Below are 16,275 nucleotides of genomic sequence, written 5' to 3'. Positions count from 1 at the left end.
GGGAGGGGGTGGGCGGGCAGGGAGGGCTCTCCGAGGAGGGGGCGGTTTAGCTGAGATGTGAAGGAGGAAGCCATGGAGATCTGGGGGACGAGGTGTCCAGGCCTCAGAAACACCGTGGGGCCGAGGCCCTGAGAGAAAACTGATGACCTTGGTGAGACTGGGAACAGAAAGGTGGCCAGGGTGGAGGGCACTTGGGAGCGAAGGAGCAAGTGCAGATCGCTGGCGGGTGCCGGGCAGGGCGGCCCAGAGGCCACCTGGAGCGTCTCTGCGTCCCTGGCGGCGGGGGCAGTCAGTGCCGTGAAGATGTCACAGAGACAGCGGGGTCTGCGACTGGGGCTTGGGGTGGTGAAAGGGTAAAGGCCGAGCACGCTCAGGGGTCTCCTTCCTGCCTCAGAGCTCAGGGCTGTGGAAGTGAAGCCGGGCAAGGTCCAAACCCACGCCCCCTTGCAGTAGCCGGGGTCACAGGCCTCCGGTCTTCCTGCCCGTCCGAGGCTCTTGGTCCCAGAAGCCTCTGAGAGACCACCTCACTCAACCCCCTCGTGCCCTGCGGGGGAGACGGGGCAAGCACTTCCTCGAGTCTCAGCTAATGAAGGGACTGGACGCTCCCCCAGGGCTCGCTGGGGACAGCGGGGCCCCTGACCACCTGCTCCAGCCAAGCAGGCCCTGCCTGGCCGGGCTCCCCCCGTCCCCTCTCGGCCACAAGCCTCTTTTGTGCTTGCTCCCTGGGGCTCCATCTCCTTGCAGGGGTCACAGGGCACCACTGACCCCAGCCCCCGGCCCGTGTGCCTGGCTGGTAATTGAAAATACCAGAATTCCCTGAAGACCAACTTTCAGGGAAACCCGACACCCCGGGGTGGGCGGTGGACAAGGACGGATGGGAGAGCATGCAGCTGTTGCTCCCTTTTCTCCGCCATTAATCTGCCTGGATTCCAGGAGAAAGGCCAGCCCTGCGTGGCCCCCACCGGCCCGCCTTGATCATCTCCCCGGCAAATGCCGCCTCCTTGCCACGCCCAGGGTTACGGGACTTAGGGGATCAGAGCCCGGGTTAGCTGCCTGTAACCCAAGCCTGCCAGCTAAGCCCACCAAGCCCAGACCCCCATGGCTGTGTGGGACCTGCCCCCACTAACAGCTGAGCTCCCGGAGCCAAGGCGGGCTGGGTGGCGGTGGGTGAGGTGAGTCAGCGGGAGCCGAGGGGAGTTAGCTTTGCAGCAACAGCATGGGAGCCGGACCAGGGTGTCCTCAGAGGCCCTCTGAAGTCCCCTGGTCTCCAGGCCTCCCTGCTCTGCTGCATCAGCTGCAGCCAATAGAAGGGAAGGATGTGCTGGACATGGGCGAGCCTGGGTTCAAATCCCAGCATGACTGCCTGCTAGCTTTGTGACTTTGGGCAAGTTACTTCATATCCCTATGCCTCCATTTCCTCCTCTGTAAAATGGGTATAATAATAATACCAGCCTCAGAGGGTTAATATGAGTGTTACAGGAGTCCACTGTGTAAAGCGCTTGGCATAGAGTGAACACGTATGGGCCTTATGTTTTCCCACTGGGCACCATGGGGCATGAAGTGTCATCAGGATAACAAGCTTGTATGTTATTTGAGAAGCAGGTTGCCACTCCTGCTGCTGCCCATCTGTGGCTCCCCAGTGCCTTCAGGACAAGGCGGGCTCCGGGGCAGCCTACAACTTCTTGTCCCCCTGTTTCAAGACTCTCCAGAGCTGCAGGATCCAGAGGGCGTTAGCCTGGGCAGATGAGAGGGGAAGTCTCTGCAGAAGCCAGGCTGTGAGAAGCAATTTGGTGGGTGGAAATCTACCCAACCAGGGCTCAGATGGTCTGGGCTCTTATGCCAGCCCCTACCTGCTGTGTAACCTTGGATAAGTCACTTTCCTTCTCTGGTCCCCAAAGTGGGATCCACAAACCAGCAGCATCAACTTCCCAAGGAGCCTGTTAGAACTGCGTGTTCTCAGGCCCCACCACTAATCAGAATCTTTGTCGGGCGGGGGGCGGTGCCCAGAAATGTGGGTTTTAACAAAGTCTCCTGGTTAAATGCATTCGACCACTTGTCTTCATTGCTGGGAGGTGAAATCACAGGCCTGGATCACTTTGGCCGAGTCCTGACATGGGGGCTGGGACCCAGGACCTCCAGCCTAGAGCAGGTACTCATGTAAAACAAATATGCTTTCTCCCCTTAGACCGCGAGCCCCTGAAAGGCAGGGACCCTGAGAGGTTCCTCTCTTGAGCCCCAGAACCCAACATCACACTGGCATCATAGCAATTCTGTGAATTGAAATATTTTTTCCAGCTTTATTGAGATATTATTGACATATAACATGAAAATTGAAGGTTTCAAGTTATATGATGTGATGCCTTGAAACGTGTATGTATTGCAGAATGATTACCACAGTAAGGTCAGTTAACACCTCCATCTGCTCATGTAATTACAATCTTTGGGTGTGTGGTTATAATATTTAAGATATCCACAGTCTTTGGGGCGCCTGGGTGGCTTAGTTGGTTAAGCGTCCGACTTCGGGTCAGGTCATGATCTCACGGTTCATGGGTTCAAGCCCCACATTGGGCTCTGTGCTAACAGCTCAGAGCCTGGAGCCTGCTTCGGATTCTGTGTCTCCCTCTCTCTCTGACCCTCCCCTGCTCATGCTCTCTCTCTCTCTCTCTCAGCAATAAATAAAACATTAAAAAAAAAAAAAAAAGATCTACTGTCTTTACAACTTAACCTCAAGCCCAGAGAGGCAAGGAGGCTCACTGCAGTGAGGAGTGACGAGCAGGGAGGGACTGCGTCAGGAATCCATCCTTGCTCTGTCCACCCATGGGGCAAACACTGCATCAGCAGACCTGGGTTCGAATCCCAGCTCCCCTGCTGAGGGTGTGGGGGCGCTGGGATCTCAGGAGCCCCTTGCCCCTCTGAGCTTCCATCTTCACCTGTCAGTGAGGCTAACACTGCTCCCTCGCCAAGGGTCAGCTCAGGAAACACGTGTGAAGGGCTCAGGAAACATGTGGTTGACACATAGTAGGTGCTTTGCACAGGTTTGTTCCATTTGAGAAGGAGACCAGAGACACGGGCCCGGTGCCTCATGAAAGAAGGAATCAATAAAAGGGCTGTGTCATGAATTCACCGTGTGATCTTGGGCAGCTCACAGCCCCTCTGTTGACCTCAGTTTCCACATCAGTAAGATGAAGGAATGGGACTAAGTTATTTCTAAGAGTCCTCCAGCACTAAACAGGCCACCCCTGGCTTCTCGTCTCCTTCATTTAGCCACCCTCTGTGATGGCACTAGCAGCACGGAGGAGGGAGGGATTGATTTTATTCAAGTTTACGTACAGTTAACCATTTTTTTAAAGTTTATTATTTTGAGAGAGAGAGAGAAAGTACAAGAAGAGAGGGGCATAGAGAGAGGGAGAGAGAGAATCCCAACCAGGCTCTGCACTGTCTGTGCAGAGCCCAGTGCGGGGCTCGAACTCATGAGCCACGAGATCATGACCGGAGCCGAAACCAGCAGTCAGATGCTTCACCAACTGAGCCACCCAGGCGCCCCTGCAAGTAACCATTTTAATGTGTACAATTCAGTGGCATTTAGTACATTCACAGGATTGTGTGGCCACCGCCTCTGTCTAGACCCAAAACATCTCCATCGCCCCAGAAGAAAACCTATGCCCAACGTTCTCTGTTTCTCCCCTGCCCTCAGCCCTGGCAGCCACCAGCTGCTCGCTGTCTGTGGATTTACCTGTTCTGAGTATTTCATATAAATGGGATCATAACATATATGACCCCTGTGCCTGTCTTTCGCTTCACATGAAGTTCATCTACTTTGTAGCATGTGTCAGTACTTGCCTCATTTTTATGGCTGGGTACTATTTTATGGCATGTGTACTTCCATTCATCTCTGATGGGCATTTTGGTTGTCCCCACGTTTGGGCTGCTGTAAATAGTGCTACTATAAACAGTCATGTGTAAGTATTCATCTGAGTACCTGATTTCAGTTCTGGAAAATCAGGAGTGCAAATGCTGGGTAATTCTACATTTAACTTTTTTTTAAAAAATGTTTTAATGTTTATTTATCTTTGAGAGACAGAATGTGTGTGTGCAAGTGGGGAAGGGTCAGAGAGAGAGGGAGACACAGAATCTGAAACAGGCTCCAGGCTCTGAGCTAGCTGTCAGCACAGAGCCCGACGCGGGGGCTCGAACCCACTAATCATGAGATCATGATCTGAGCCAAAGTTGGATGCTTAACCTACTGAGCCACTCAGGTACTCCATTAACTTTTTTTTTTAAGTTTATTTATTTATTTTGAGAGAAAAAGAGAGAGAGCGAGAGAGCATGGGGGAGGGGCAGAGAGAGGGAGAGAGAGAATCCTAAGCAGGCTCCACGCTGTTAGCACAGAGCCCAACTGAGGGCCAAACCCACAAACTGTGAGATCATGACCTGAGCTGAAAACAAGAGTCAGATGCTTAACCAACCGAGCCTCCCAGGCGCCCCTACATTTAACTTTTTAGGTAACTGCCAAACTATTTTCCATCGCAGCTATAGATATATTTTTATGGATTTATTTTTGGCAGTCATCTTTACTCAATGCTGAGGGCACATAGTAGGCCCTCAGTGCACATTCACGGGAGGAACAAATGCATCTCTGCTCCCCCCTCCCAGAGCCCCATTACCATGTCTTGGGTCTGTAAGTTCCCTAGTCCAGTAGACTAAGCTCCAAGAGGGAGTGAATATCTTTCATCCAACTGCTTTGGGCCAGGCCAGAGAAGGGCCCAGTGCATCCGTCTCTCACTTGGTGTGGCTCGTGCTCCCCAGGAATGGCCAGAATTGTCGATGTCTGAAATCTGAAGGTGCAGCACCCACGGCCCTGAACAAGTCCTGCTGGCCCCTGACAGCCCCCTAGGCAGGCTGTGTGGCCTCAGCCAGATGCCTTCCTCTCTCTGATCCCAACTCTGTCTGGATACCTCTAAAAGTTGGGCCAGAATCCGTATATGCCCTCTCATTGCTGCTCCTGACCCTTGACCTCTGACCTGTCTTCCAGCTCCGTCGGCTGTGTCCATCATGCACCAGGTGAGCCGCACCGTGGACAGCATCACCCTGTCATGGTCCCAGCCTGACCAGCCCAACGGCGTCATCCTGGACTATGAGCTGCAGTACTATGAGAAGGTACCGTGCCCCTGGGCCCCCTCCCCCACCCCCATGCCCCTGGGGCCTGGAGGCCTACCATCCTTCGAGACTGGACGCCCCAGTACAGCAGAAAGAGCACTGGCCTCAGAGTCAGGCTGCCCTGCTCAGTTCTGACTCCAGTCCTCCCTGGCTGGGAGGCCTCCAGCAGGTGCCTAGACCTCCCTGAGTTGTGCTTTTCTGGTCTAGGGCATCAGACAGCAATCTCAGTAAAATACGATGGCCAGGGCCCTTTCCTCACTAGGACTCCTTCCTCTTGACTTGAGTCCAATGTTCTGGAAGAACAGGCTTCTCAGAAAGCTTCACTCTTTCTGAAGCAGAGATTTGAAGGTGCTCAAGGTAGCTCTGTGCAGGGTGAGAGTGGAGCCTCCTCCTCCTGATGCTCTGATTTCAGCTAAAACACTGGTTTCTATTTGCCAGGGTGCCATTTGTAGGGGAAGAGAGTGGTTTCTCTTTGAGCTTTTAATTCAGACCTTTAATACTCCCTCAGGGACCCCTAGGACCCAGGGACCCGGGGTTAGAAGCCACTGGTGCTGTAGAAGGAGCATTGGCCTAGGAGTGAGAAGTTACATGTTCAGATCCGTAAGAGCTGTGTGACCTTGGGCAGTCATCTCTCCCTCTTTCTGAGCCTCAGTTGCCTCCTGTGTCAAATGCAAACAAGATTGCCTCTCTTGACTGGGGCTGCACAGGTCAAGGAGAAGAGGCAGGGACAGTGCCCAGCATGGCTCCCGGCCCTAACAGAATTGTGCTTTCCCTTCTTCCCTTCTGCCTTGCCTTTTGCATGGTGGACAAGAGCTATGTGACGTGAGGCCAGGCAAGGCCAGGACATTTGAACATGGGGCCTGCACAGTATAGGGGCCAGGAGGTAGAGGGACCTCAGAGGCTGGACCTCAGAGGCTCAGAAGACTCTCTTTTTGGCTGGAGACTTTTCTTACCTGTAGCCTAAAGCACCAAACAGCCACAGGGCCTGAAAGAGCCCCTGGGAAAGGTGTCATTTGGATCACATTTAGACTAAAGTATTAATGACTATAGAAAGTGCCTTAGTTGAGAGTTGAGAGAACTGGAAATGAGTAGACAGTCCCTCCCTAAGGGTTGAGAGGAAGAGAGATGAAAACAGGGCCTCTGGAGCCCGGCCTTCTGAGGCCCAGTCTGGCCCTTGCACTCTGTTAACTGTTGCCTCAGCCAAACTCTGGTGAGTCTCACGACGTTGTCCAACACCCATCTGGCCACACCCAGCTGGTCTGTGAGGGCTCCTTTCCTTACTCACCCCTTGCTCTAGGCAGTACATTCTGAGAAGCCAGGGAACACATGTGTCCCCTTCACCATCTTCTCGCCAGTACCCTGAGCCCAGCACCAGAGACACTTGATAAATACTGGCTGATTGAATAAGTGAATGAATCCCTTCCCACGGCCTGTTCCTCCAGGGTGGAGACCTTACCTTACCTCTGCCATTTCCCCAGCCTGGCACACAGCAGGTGCTCACGAGGTGCTGCTGGATGGCCAAGGTGAGGACAGGTGAGGGAAGCAGCTCTGCCCCTCACTGGGCCCTGGAGGGCCTTGAAGGAGCCTGGCGTCTGGTAGCCTTTGCCAGGCCGGCTGCTCCCGGGCCCAGGAAGCCCCAGGCCCTATAGAAGCCAGCATTTCCACCCCCTCTGGCAGGGACAGCTTCGCAACTCAGAATTCAAAAAAGAAAAAAAAAAACTAATTAAGAAGCTTTATGATTAAACGAAACCGAAAGTGTTTATCCCCAAAGACTAGAGCGGAAATGAGGAATCCCGGCGCGAGTCCTGCCGACGACCCATTTCCTACCAAGACGGGAGGGGCCGGGGAGGCTGATGGAGGCGTGAACCAGGAGGCAGCGCTGCCCTAGTTTCTGCGGCTGCCCGGCATCCCCGGGCCCCTGCCCAGGCGTCAGGACCGGCAGACCCCGCGGCGGCCACGGCCACCGCCTGCTCACGTTCCATGACACACAGCATGAGCCAAGCACGCCTCCTCCATCACCTGGTTCCTCCTCCAGCAAGGCCATTCACCGCCCACCCCACCCCAGACGGGAGTGGAAACTGAGGCACAGAGAAGTTGTATGACTTGTTCAAGAGCACCCAGCTGCTAAGTGGCAGAGCAAACAGGATTTGGGCCTGTGTTCTCACTCTCCATCTGGCTCTCCCACCTTCTGGTTTTCTCCCAGGGGTGCTTCTGGAATGATCGCCAATAGGTGGGCAGGACCAGGCTCTGAGAGGTACAAATGGCGAGAGAGGGACAGGTCTGAGGTACGGCTGCGATGAGACATGGCACCGCTCTGTCAGCCCCTCTTCCTGGGCCTGGGGCACAGCGAGGGGTGGCATACACCGGTTCATTCGATATTCGCTGTCACCAACTTTGGGCTGGGCCCTGGGCTGGGTACTAGGAATACTGAGATTAGCCAGACATGCCCAGAGGCCTCGGCGCCTTCACCGCCCAGGGGAAAAGACACCTCCAGACACAAATAGCCATGAGACAGGTGTGACGCAGTCACAGAAGGGCAGGCAAAGATCTGTCGGGGCACTTAGGAGGGGTGTATAAGTGAGGGAAAGTCTTCATTCCAGTGACATTTGAGCTAAGCCTCAAAAGTTGCTAGGAGTTCAGCAGACAGACAAGTGATGAGAGCAAAGTTATTCCAGACAGCAGGAACAACACGTGCAAAGGCCCTGGGGCAGGAGACGGCAAGTGTGGAGAAGCAATACGAACAAGGGAGGGATTAGTAGGGAAAGAGTTGGAGAGGGAGGCAGGGCTGGGTTGTGGTGGGGCTTCCAGAGGGGCTTCCACGCCTTTGGAGTCTGGATTCAATTGAAAGTACTATGGGAAACTGTTGGAAAGTTCTGGAATGATGTGATCTGACTCAGATTATGTTAAAGATCCCTGTGTCTTGCTGTGTGAAGAACAGACTATAAGGGGGTCCCTAGAGACACAGACCCTTTTGAGGGTTCTCGCAGGACACCGAGTGAGAAATGACAGTGGCATGGAGTAAGGGCTGGCAGCAGAGATGGTGAGAAGCCTGCAGATTCAGACGATATTTTGAAACTCAGGGGACCAAGGAAGCGTGAAGCACAACTCCCCGTGGATGGTGGTGCCTTTTCCCGGGGCCAGTGTGGGTTTGTGATTTGCGGGTGTAGGTATGGTGCTCGCCAGGGGTGGAAAGGTATAGCCAAGAACAGACAGGAGGGTGTACAGAGGAAAAACAGAGATGGATAGATAGAATCAGGAATGTGGCAGATTTAAGGGGAGAAAGAAAAAGGAGTTGATGAAAGTGTCAGAGGAGATGCCAGCACAGGGGTAGGAGCATTCTTGGTCCCCAACCTCTCAGGCTCCCTAGGTCAGTCTGGCTCTCCCATCAGGGAGGGACCGCCAGGATGCAAGATGGATTCTGACAAGTCCACATCCGGCTCTTACCTAACACTTCGCAACCCTCCTGATGCCTGCAATTGATTTCTTAAATGAATGCTCCAGATCTTCCCAGATAGAGAAGTTAGGCACTGAGCCCCACAGTCCTGGGTGGGCCCCACCCCCACTATCTTTTCCACTCCTCCTTTCCTTCTTTAGAAAGGGCTCTTTTTGGACCAGGCTCTCCATTTGGCCTTTCCCCAGCTCCACTGGGATTTCCCAGCCTGCCCGGAGCCCAGAGCTAAAAAACCACTTTGCTGGAAGGCTCCTGGATGCCGCTGACAAATGGTGTTGGCCGGACCAGGGCTGGCTGTTTCCATCGGTTCCAGCTTCGGGGGGAGGTGGCCTCCTTTGGCAGCTGCACCAGAGCACACAGGTTCATGATCCCTTTGGCTCCCCCAGAGCTCCAGGAGAAGCTTCTTTTGTGAGGCCACCTATAGCAGACGGGTCCCTATTGGCCTCATTGATTTGTGTTTCTTCAACAGAAATGTTTACCTGGCAGAGCAAAGGGGAAGGGAAGTTGAGGGAGGAGGGGATGAACAGTGAAAGTCCAGGCTGCATAGGCCTCTGCCCAGTGTATATGGGTATGTGGAGTGGTGCCTGCATGGAGAGACTCTGCTAAAAGCTTTACCCATTTTTTCCTGTTGAATCTCCATACCCACTCTGTGTGGCATATGGTATTTGATCCCACTTTAAAGATGAGAAGACCGAGGCTCATAGGGCTTAAGAAATGCACCCCGTGCCTCATTGGCCCTTAGTCTTCGGGTAAGGATTTTTGAGCTAAGGACTGGTAGATTTCATACTAAATGTCTTCCCCTAACCTGTCAGTGCTTAGTCCTTATTCAGGTAAAGGTGTTCCAGCCATGGCGGGGTGGAGGACTGATGGCTTTAGAGCAGCTCCTTTGTGCCAGACACTACTCTGATCACATTTCATCTTCACAACAACCCTGGGAGGTTGGCATTTATTGTTCCTTTTCTGAAATAGAAAATGGGCTCAGGGGAGGGAAGAGTCTTAACCCGAGGTGACAGTGCAAGCAAGTGGAAGAATCTGCATTTGAAATGACTCCCAATCCCCTGCTCTGTCCTGTTCCCCACTTTAGAGCAGCCACCTGCTAGTTTCTTCCCTCCTCTTGAGGCACCTGTGCACTGGCAGTTACTTCCCATCTCCATCCTACAATCTGGAACTTCAAACTTCAAACACCCCCTCGAGCTGCAGAATCCGGGGAGATTCTATGTTGGCCGGTGGCACCTAGTGGGCAATCTTGGTACTGCAACCTGGGTTCCACAGTGCTGAATGGTCTATCGTGTTCTTTCATTTGTCACTGGCGGTAGTTAGTGAGCACCTACTGTGTGCTGAGCCTGGGGCTCCTAGAGGTGAATGGGACAAGGTACCTGCCCTCAGGAAACCCAGAGTCCTTAGAGAAAACACATGCATATCAGAACAACAGGTGGGAGAAGAGACAATGCACCTGCAAATCTTTCTGGGACATCTGGGAAGTCTCCCCAGCAAAGGTGGTACTTGTACTGAGTCTTGATGTATAGGGATCTGCCAGGCAGATGGGGAATGGATATTTCACAAAGAAGAGACAGCACTTGCAATATCTCAGAGTGTCCGGGGAAGGTGGGGTTGCCAAATAAAATATAGGACACCAATTACATTTAGATTCTTTAAAATAATTTTTAGTATGTTTTAAATATTGCATGGGGAAAACTTACACAAAAAAAGTATTCATTGTTTATCTGAAATTCAGATTTAACTGAGCATCCTGTATTTTTATTTGCTAAATCTGGCAGCCCCACCAAGAAAGGGAGGGGAAGCATTTTGGTATGGCAGGAGCTTGGAGGACCCCAGGGGTGTGGCAAGCAAGACTGGCAAAGGGCAAGTCATGAAGGGTCTGGAATGCCAAGCTAAGGAGTATAGCCTTTACCCTGTGGGCATCAGAACAGGTCTCTTTGTGCAGGCCTCTGTGCTCAGTACAGGGCAAGAAAACACAGTTACTTCCTTCAAGAGTTTACAGTCAAGGTTGTGAGATCAGGGACGTAGCAGAAACCCCTCCTATGCATCCACAGCAAGTGCTCCAGGGCTCAGAGGAAGGGAGGCCCATCTGGCTGAGAGGACAAACAGGCTTCCTGGAGGAGGGGGCAGATGAGTGGGCTCAGGAAAGGAGACTTCCTAGGTGCTGCTGCCCCCTGGGAAGGGTGAGGGGCTGGGGAGGAGGTACCTGCAGATCAGCCCCTTCTCTAGCCCCCACATCCCATTCCTCACCTCCTTGCCTTTGCACTTGGTGCTCCTGGCCAAGAATGCCCTCCCCCTTTTTGAGCTGGGTGACTTCTGTTTGTTCTTTAAAATTCCATTACATAAGCCCCACTCGGCAGACAGCTTTCCTGGACTTCATCTGACACCCCCACCCGGGTGAGGTCACATTCTCATTGTGCTGACGCTACCAATATCTGCATTTTATACGTATGGATTCATGTTATTCTCTAAACAATCTTCTGATGTAGCTGCTATAATTATTATCATCCCCACTTTACAGATGAAGGAAAGGGAGCAAAGAAAGGTTAAGAAACTTGCCCAAGGTCACAAAGGTAATTAGTAGTAGAGTCAGGACTTGAACTCAGGAAGTCTGGTTCCAGTTTATGGGGTTTTTTTAAACATTTGTTTAAAGTGTATTTATTCTGAGAGAAGGAATGAGAGCATGAGCCAGGGAGAGGCAGAGAGACAGGAAGAGAGACTCTCAAGCAGGCTCCACACTGTCAGCACAGAGCCCAACGCAGGGCTCAATCTCATGAACCACGAGATCATGACCTGAGCCAAAACCTAGAGTCAGACGCTCAACCGACTGAGCCACCCAGGCGCCCCCAGTTTGTGATCTTAACTTCCGTGCTGTAACACCTGTAGTAACATTACGCACACTGAATTTAATTGTTTCGAGAGAGTTTTTTCAAGGGCTCTGTGTACTGCCCGCGTGTATGATTGGCACGTACAATCAGGTGTGCATTTTTCCGCACAAAGTCTCCTAGCTTCCGTCAGCTTCTCAGAGGGGTTCATGATCCTCAAGGTTGAAGTCTCCACTGTTTTTTTGAACTGAGCTCTGTGACCCCAGTGCCTGTGCCTTAGTCCCTTGGAGTCCCCAGGGCCCAGCCCAGGGCTGAGTGCAAAGAGGAAATTTGAAGGGTAGCTGGCAGATGCCTAGATGAACATCATCTAGACTGGAAGGCACCTGTGTCCAACTCAACCACATCTCCATCCCCACTGCGACAGTGAATCTTCATCTTGTCCTGTGCTCCTCAGGTCACCCTGGGCAGTGCTCAGGTCAGAACTGGCATTCTGTGGGGTGCCTGGGTGGCTCAGTCAGTTAAATGTCCAACTTTGGCTCAGGTCACGATCTCACAGCTCATGAGTTCGAGTCCTGCATCAGGCTCTGTGCTGACAGCTCTGAGCCTGGAGCCTGCTTCAGATTCTGTGTCTCCCTCTCTCTCTGCCCCTCCCCTGCTCACACTCTGTCTCTCTCAAAAAATAAACGTTAAAAAAAAGTTTTTAAAAAAGAATTGATATTCTTCATCTCTCAAAGGAAAGGAACATTAGGTCCTGGATCCTCAAAGCCTTGGACATTAGAGGTAGCTCCATGTAGGGACCTGCTTCTGCCTTCTTTTTTTAAAGCTTATTTATTTATTTATTTATTTTGAGTGGGGAGTAGGGTGCAGAGAGAGAGAGAGAGAGAGGGAGAGAGAGAATCCTAGAACTTAGAGAGAACGGGGCTAGAACTTACAAACTGTGAGATCATGACCTGAGTTGAAATCAAGACTTGGATGCCTATCCCACTGAGCCACACACGTGCCCTTAAGAACCTGCTTTTGAGTCCCAAAGCAGCCACCAGCTAATACATGACCTTGAGCATCATTTTCCCTATTTGGGCCTTAATTCTTGCCTCACTCGAGTGTGCTGTGGCTGAACAGGGGTCCTTGCACTTAACCTATCGAGGCATGGGGCAGGGAAGAGGCTGCAGAAATGGGTAAGGGAGGCCCTCTTCCTGCTCTCCCGAGAACTCACAGCCTAGACCCCCAGGTCTGCACCCAGTGACCACTCAGCATCTGTGTATCAGTCAGCTGTCACTGAGGGTAATGCTGCAAAACACACAATCCCCCAAATACAATGGTTTCTGAGTGGCTATTTTTCTTGGCCATTGGTTGGAGTCTGCAAATCAACTGAGGTGACCCTGTTTCAGGACTTAGGTCAAGATCTTCCCTACATGTTTCTCATTCTGGAACCAGCCACTACCCAGGTTAAGTCCCATCATGGCAGAAGGCAAAAGCACAAGAGGCCAAGCCAACTCAACAAGCACATATAAGACCTCTACTTGCATCATGTCCTCTAGAATGTTCCAAGGGCCAAAGCAAGACCATGGACAAATTCGGCCCCCACAAGGAAGAGAGATACACTCTGCCTTCTTTTGTGGGAAGCATTGGGAAGTCACATGCAAAAAGCGTGGGTGTGTAAGTTTGTTACAGAGAAGAGAATGAAGAATGGGAACCACAGATGTTTGTCCAGTGGCCAACCCCCTACCACAAGTGGCAGGAGTGGGCACTGGGCTCTGAGCCCACTGTGGGCAACAACCTTGCTAATGGTCTTCTCTGTTCCTCAGCAGGAGCTCAGTGAGTACAACGCCACAGCCATAAAAAGCCCCACCAACACGGTCACTGTGCAGGGCCTCAAAGCCGGCGCCATCTATGTCTTCCAGGTGCGGGCACGCACCGTGGCGGGCTACGGGCGCTACAGTGGCAAGATGTACTTCCAGACCATGACAGAAGGTAAGCAGCATCCAGAGGGCAAGAGGTGGGCACTGACTCCACAAACAGAATAAATTTAAGGGCAACTGCTCCTTCAAAGTGCCTTTGCACAAATTACAGAAAGTACTCCCTCTTCTAGTTGTCAACCCTCCCTCTGGTTAGGAACCACCCATACAGAGAGGTGCTATTTCTGTGGCCTGGAAAGCATATGGACTCCTCCATTGCTATCTTGTCAGCCAGCCATTCCCCTTCACAGGACTCTCAGGAGCTCAGCCCTAACTTGCAGAGACACTCTAAGCAAGTCACTTCCCTTTTCTGGTCCAAATTTTTCTCATCCACGAATTGAAAACATCATATTCAATCATTGAGAGCACACCTATTTCATTTATACACTCTTCCAATGACTTGCGCAGTTGGATTGAGAAGAATTCTGAAGTTCAGCAGCAAGATGTGCTGGGATGGGTTAGTGATGTCTGTCCTGGACAAGAAAATGGGAGGTTGCAGCCCATGTGCTGTGTGTCTCCCACTCTGGGACCACCTGGTCTCTAAGTACCCTTCCTGTTCTAATAATCTTTGAGGAGCAGCAGAGTTAAGAGTATGGGCTCCAATGCCAGACAGACAGTAACTACAATGCTGGTTCAGCCCTAACCTCTCTGAGTCTCCATTTTCTCATCTATAAATGGGGATGATAACAGCTATCTCATTATCATCATCATTATCAAATTAGCATAAAGATGGGGGATAAATATCTAGAACCTGGCACAGGATTGGCCATAGGTCTCATACATAGTTAGCGCTCACCAAGTCATAGTTAAGGTCATGGTTGTCATTGCTCTGAGTCTGGAAGCCCTTTTACCAACCAATGAAGCCTGAGCTAGCTTTACTTATAACCAGACTCCAGCATCCCTTCTTAGTATCTGCTTTAATCACTGGCCATGGGCTTTGGCCTTGGTCTAGCTGATCATCTCAGAGGCTCCTAGACCCATGAATTCTTGTCTTATCATAAAAATTCTCCCTAATGACTCCACCATCTCTTCCAAGACCCTAATGGCACCTCCTCGACAAATCCCTACTTCCTCGTGGCCATAATTTTCACCTTTGTAGGCCCTCTTGCATGTTGGATGAGTCTCACTGACCTGGAACCTGGGGGGACTGTCCTCAGACCCTTTCTTTATTAACTCAACAAATGTGTGCTCGTGCTAAGGACCCCGGGCTTACCTGGTACTGACTTCAACGAGCTCCTGTCTGGTCATGGAAGTAAATGAGAAGTAATAATAATAAAATTTAAAATGATGATGGTGTTGATGGCCCTGAAAATGTACTGAGTGGTTTCCAAAAGCCAGACCAATGCTGAGTGTATTTTATGCATTATCTCATATGAGCTCATGGTCTTGGGTCAAACAGACCTCAGTTCAAATGCCGGCTTTGGCCATTTTGTAAGTGTGTGATCACAAGCAGGTCATGGCATCACTCAGTGTCAGTTCCCACATCTGCCAACAGGATGATCTTAGGCACTGAATCACAGGATTGTTCTGAAAATCAGACAAGATACAAAATGTGACTGAAACATAAAACACTCAATAACAATAATGGTTAATGTTTACTGAGTGGTTACTACCTGCCACATGTCCTTCTAAGTGTTTTACGCAACAATCCTATGAGACAGGAATTATTAATCTCCCCACTTTACAGATGAGGAAACTAAGCCACAGAGAGGTAAGTCACTTTACCAGAGGTCACAGACAGTAAGTGGCACCGCTAGGACTCAACCCCAGGGAGTCTGGCCTCAGAGTCTGTGCTTATAACTACCTCTCTGTAGTTATAAGTCAGCTTCTTATTATTGTTGATTTTCATATCAACATTGAGGTATAATGCCCATTTTGTAGCTGAGAAACTGAGGGTTGGAGCAGTCCATGGACTTGTCCAAGTTTACCTGTGAGTGAGTACCAGCCAGTTCTCCATCCGGGCATGTGACAGGTGATCTCTCAGGAGTGGGAACAGAGTCCGGGCATCCTAGGAGACCCGGGGTTTGGGGCACTAGGACTCCCAGAGCCAGGCTGATGACACGTGCTTTCTCCCCCAGCCGAGTACCAGACAAGCATCCAGGAGAAGCTACCACTCATCATCGGCTCCTCGGCGGCTGGCCTGGTCTTCCTCATTGCTGTGGTCGTCATCGCCATCGTGTGTAACAGGTGGGTGGGCGTCCCCAGCCCCGTTCAGGGCTGGCTGAGCATCCATTCAACCATTCTTGAATAGTGTCTGTGAGCTGAGGAGACATTCCCATCATTCCCAGGGCAGGAGAGGCTCAGGCAGGGCTGGACACCCACCTTCCTACCTAAACGGCCGCCGTTGGCTACATCCCTTTGGGCTAGGGCTGCCTTGACTAGTCCACTGCTCATGGAGGCAGCACCTAGGGACACTAAAACTTCAGCCTGAAGGAATGTCTCAGAACAGTGGTCATGAAAGTGGGCAGGATGCCAGGAGCTAAGGCGATGCTGGAGAAGGAGTCCAGGCCGCCCAACTTGCTGCACTGGTTGAGGCCCCTGCATGACTAGGGCCACAGTAGGGTGTCGGAGGGAAGGTTGAGGGGCTCAGCTAAGGCCCACTGGCTTTGGTGGCAGGAAATACAGACAGGATGTAGACAGGAGGAGGTGGGGGAAGGGGTGTCCCAGGTGCTGGCACAGCATGGGCCCAGGCAGGAGGGGGGACTTGTTCTCTGGCTTCTGCAGGGGGCATCGTGCAATGACTGTCTCCTCCTCCTTAGAGCCCCACTTTGGAACAGACTAGGCCATCAGCTCAGATGGACAGAAGCCCCGGGATTTCTGGGGGCGTGGGTGATAATTGTGAAGGGAGCTCAACTGGACAGGGGTGGGGGGGATGGTGAGCCTGGGT

At 51.8% G+C, this 16,275-nt stretch overlaps 1 protein-coding gene across 1 annotated transcript in view; it reads left to right on the top strand.

Annotated features, from left to right (window-relative positions):
• The window catches only part of EPHB2 (EPH receptor B2), a 123,522-nt gene that overhangs the window by 91,533 nt on the left and 15,714 nt on the right, over positions 1-16,275 (top strand). The window contains exons 6-8 of the mRNA XM_077775534.1: positions 5,033-5,157; positions 13,239-13,404; positions 15,467-15,575. Coding sequence (XP_077631660.1) covers positions 5,033-5,157; positions 13,239-13,404; positions 15,467-15,575 — 400 coding nt within the window. The remainder of the gene's footprint in view (positions 1-5,032; positions 5,158-13,238; positions 13,405-15,466; positions 15,576-16,275) is intronic.

This window comes from Crocuta crocuta, unplaced genomic scaffold, assembly GCF_008692635.1.
Source record: "Crocuta crocuta isolate KB4526 unplaced genomic scaffold, BGI_CrCroc_1.0 scaffold127, whole genome shotgun sequence".
Taxonomy (NCBI): Eukaryota; Metazoa; Chordata; class Mammalia; order Carnivora; family Hyaenidae; genus Crocuta; species Crocuta crocuta.
This window is presented reverse-complemented; position numbering and strand designations above follow the sequence as displayed.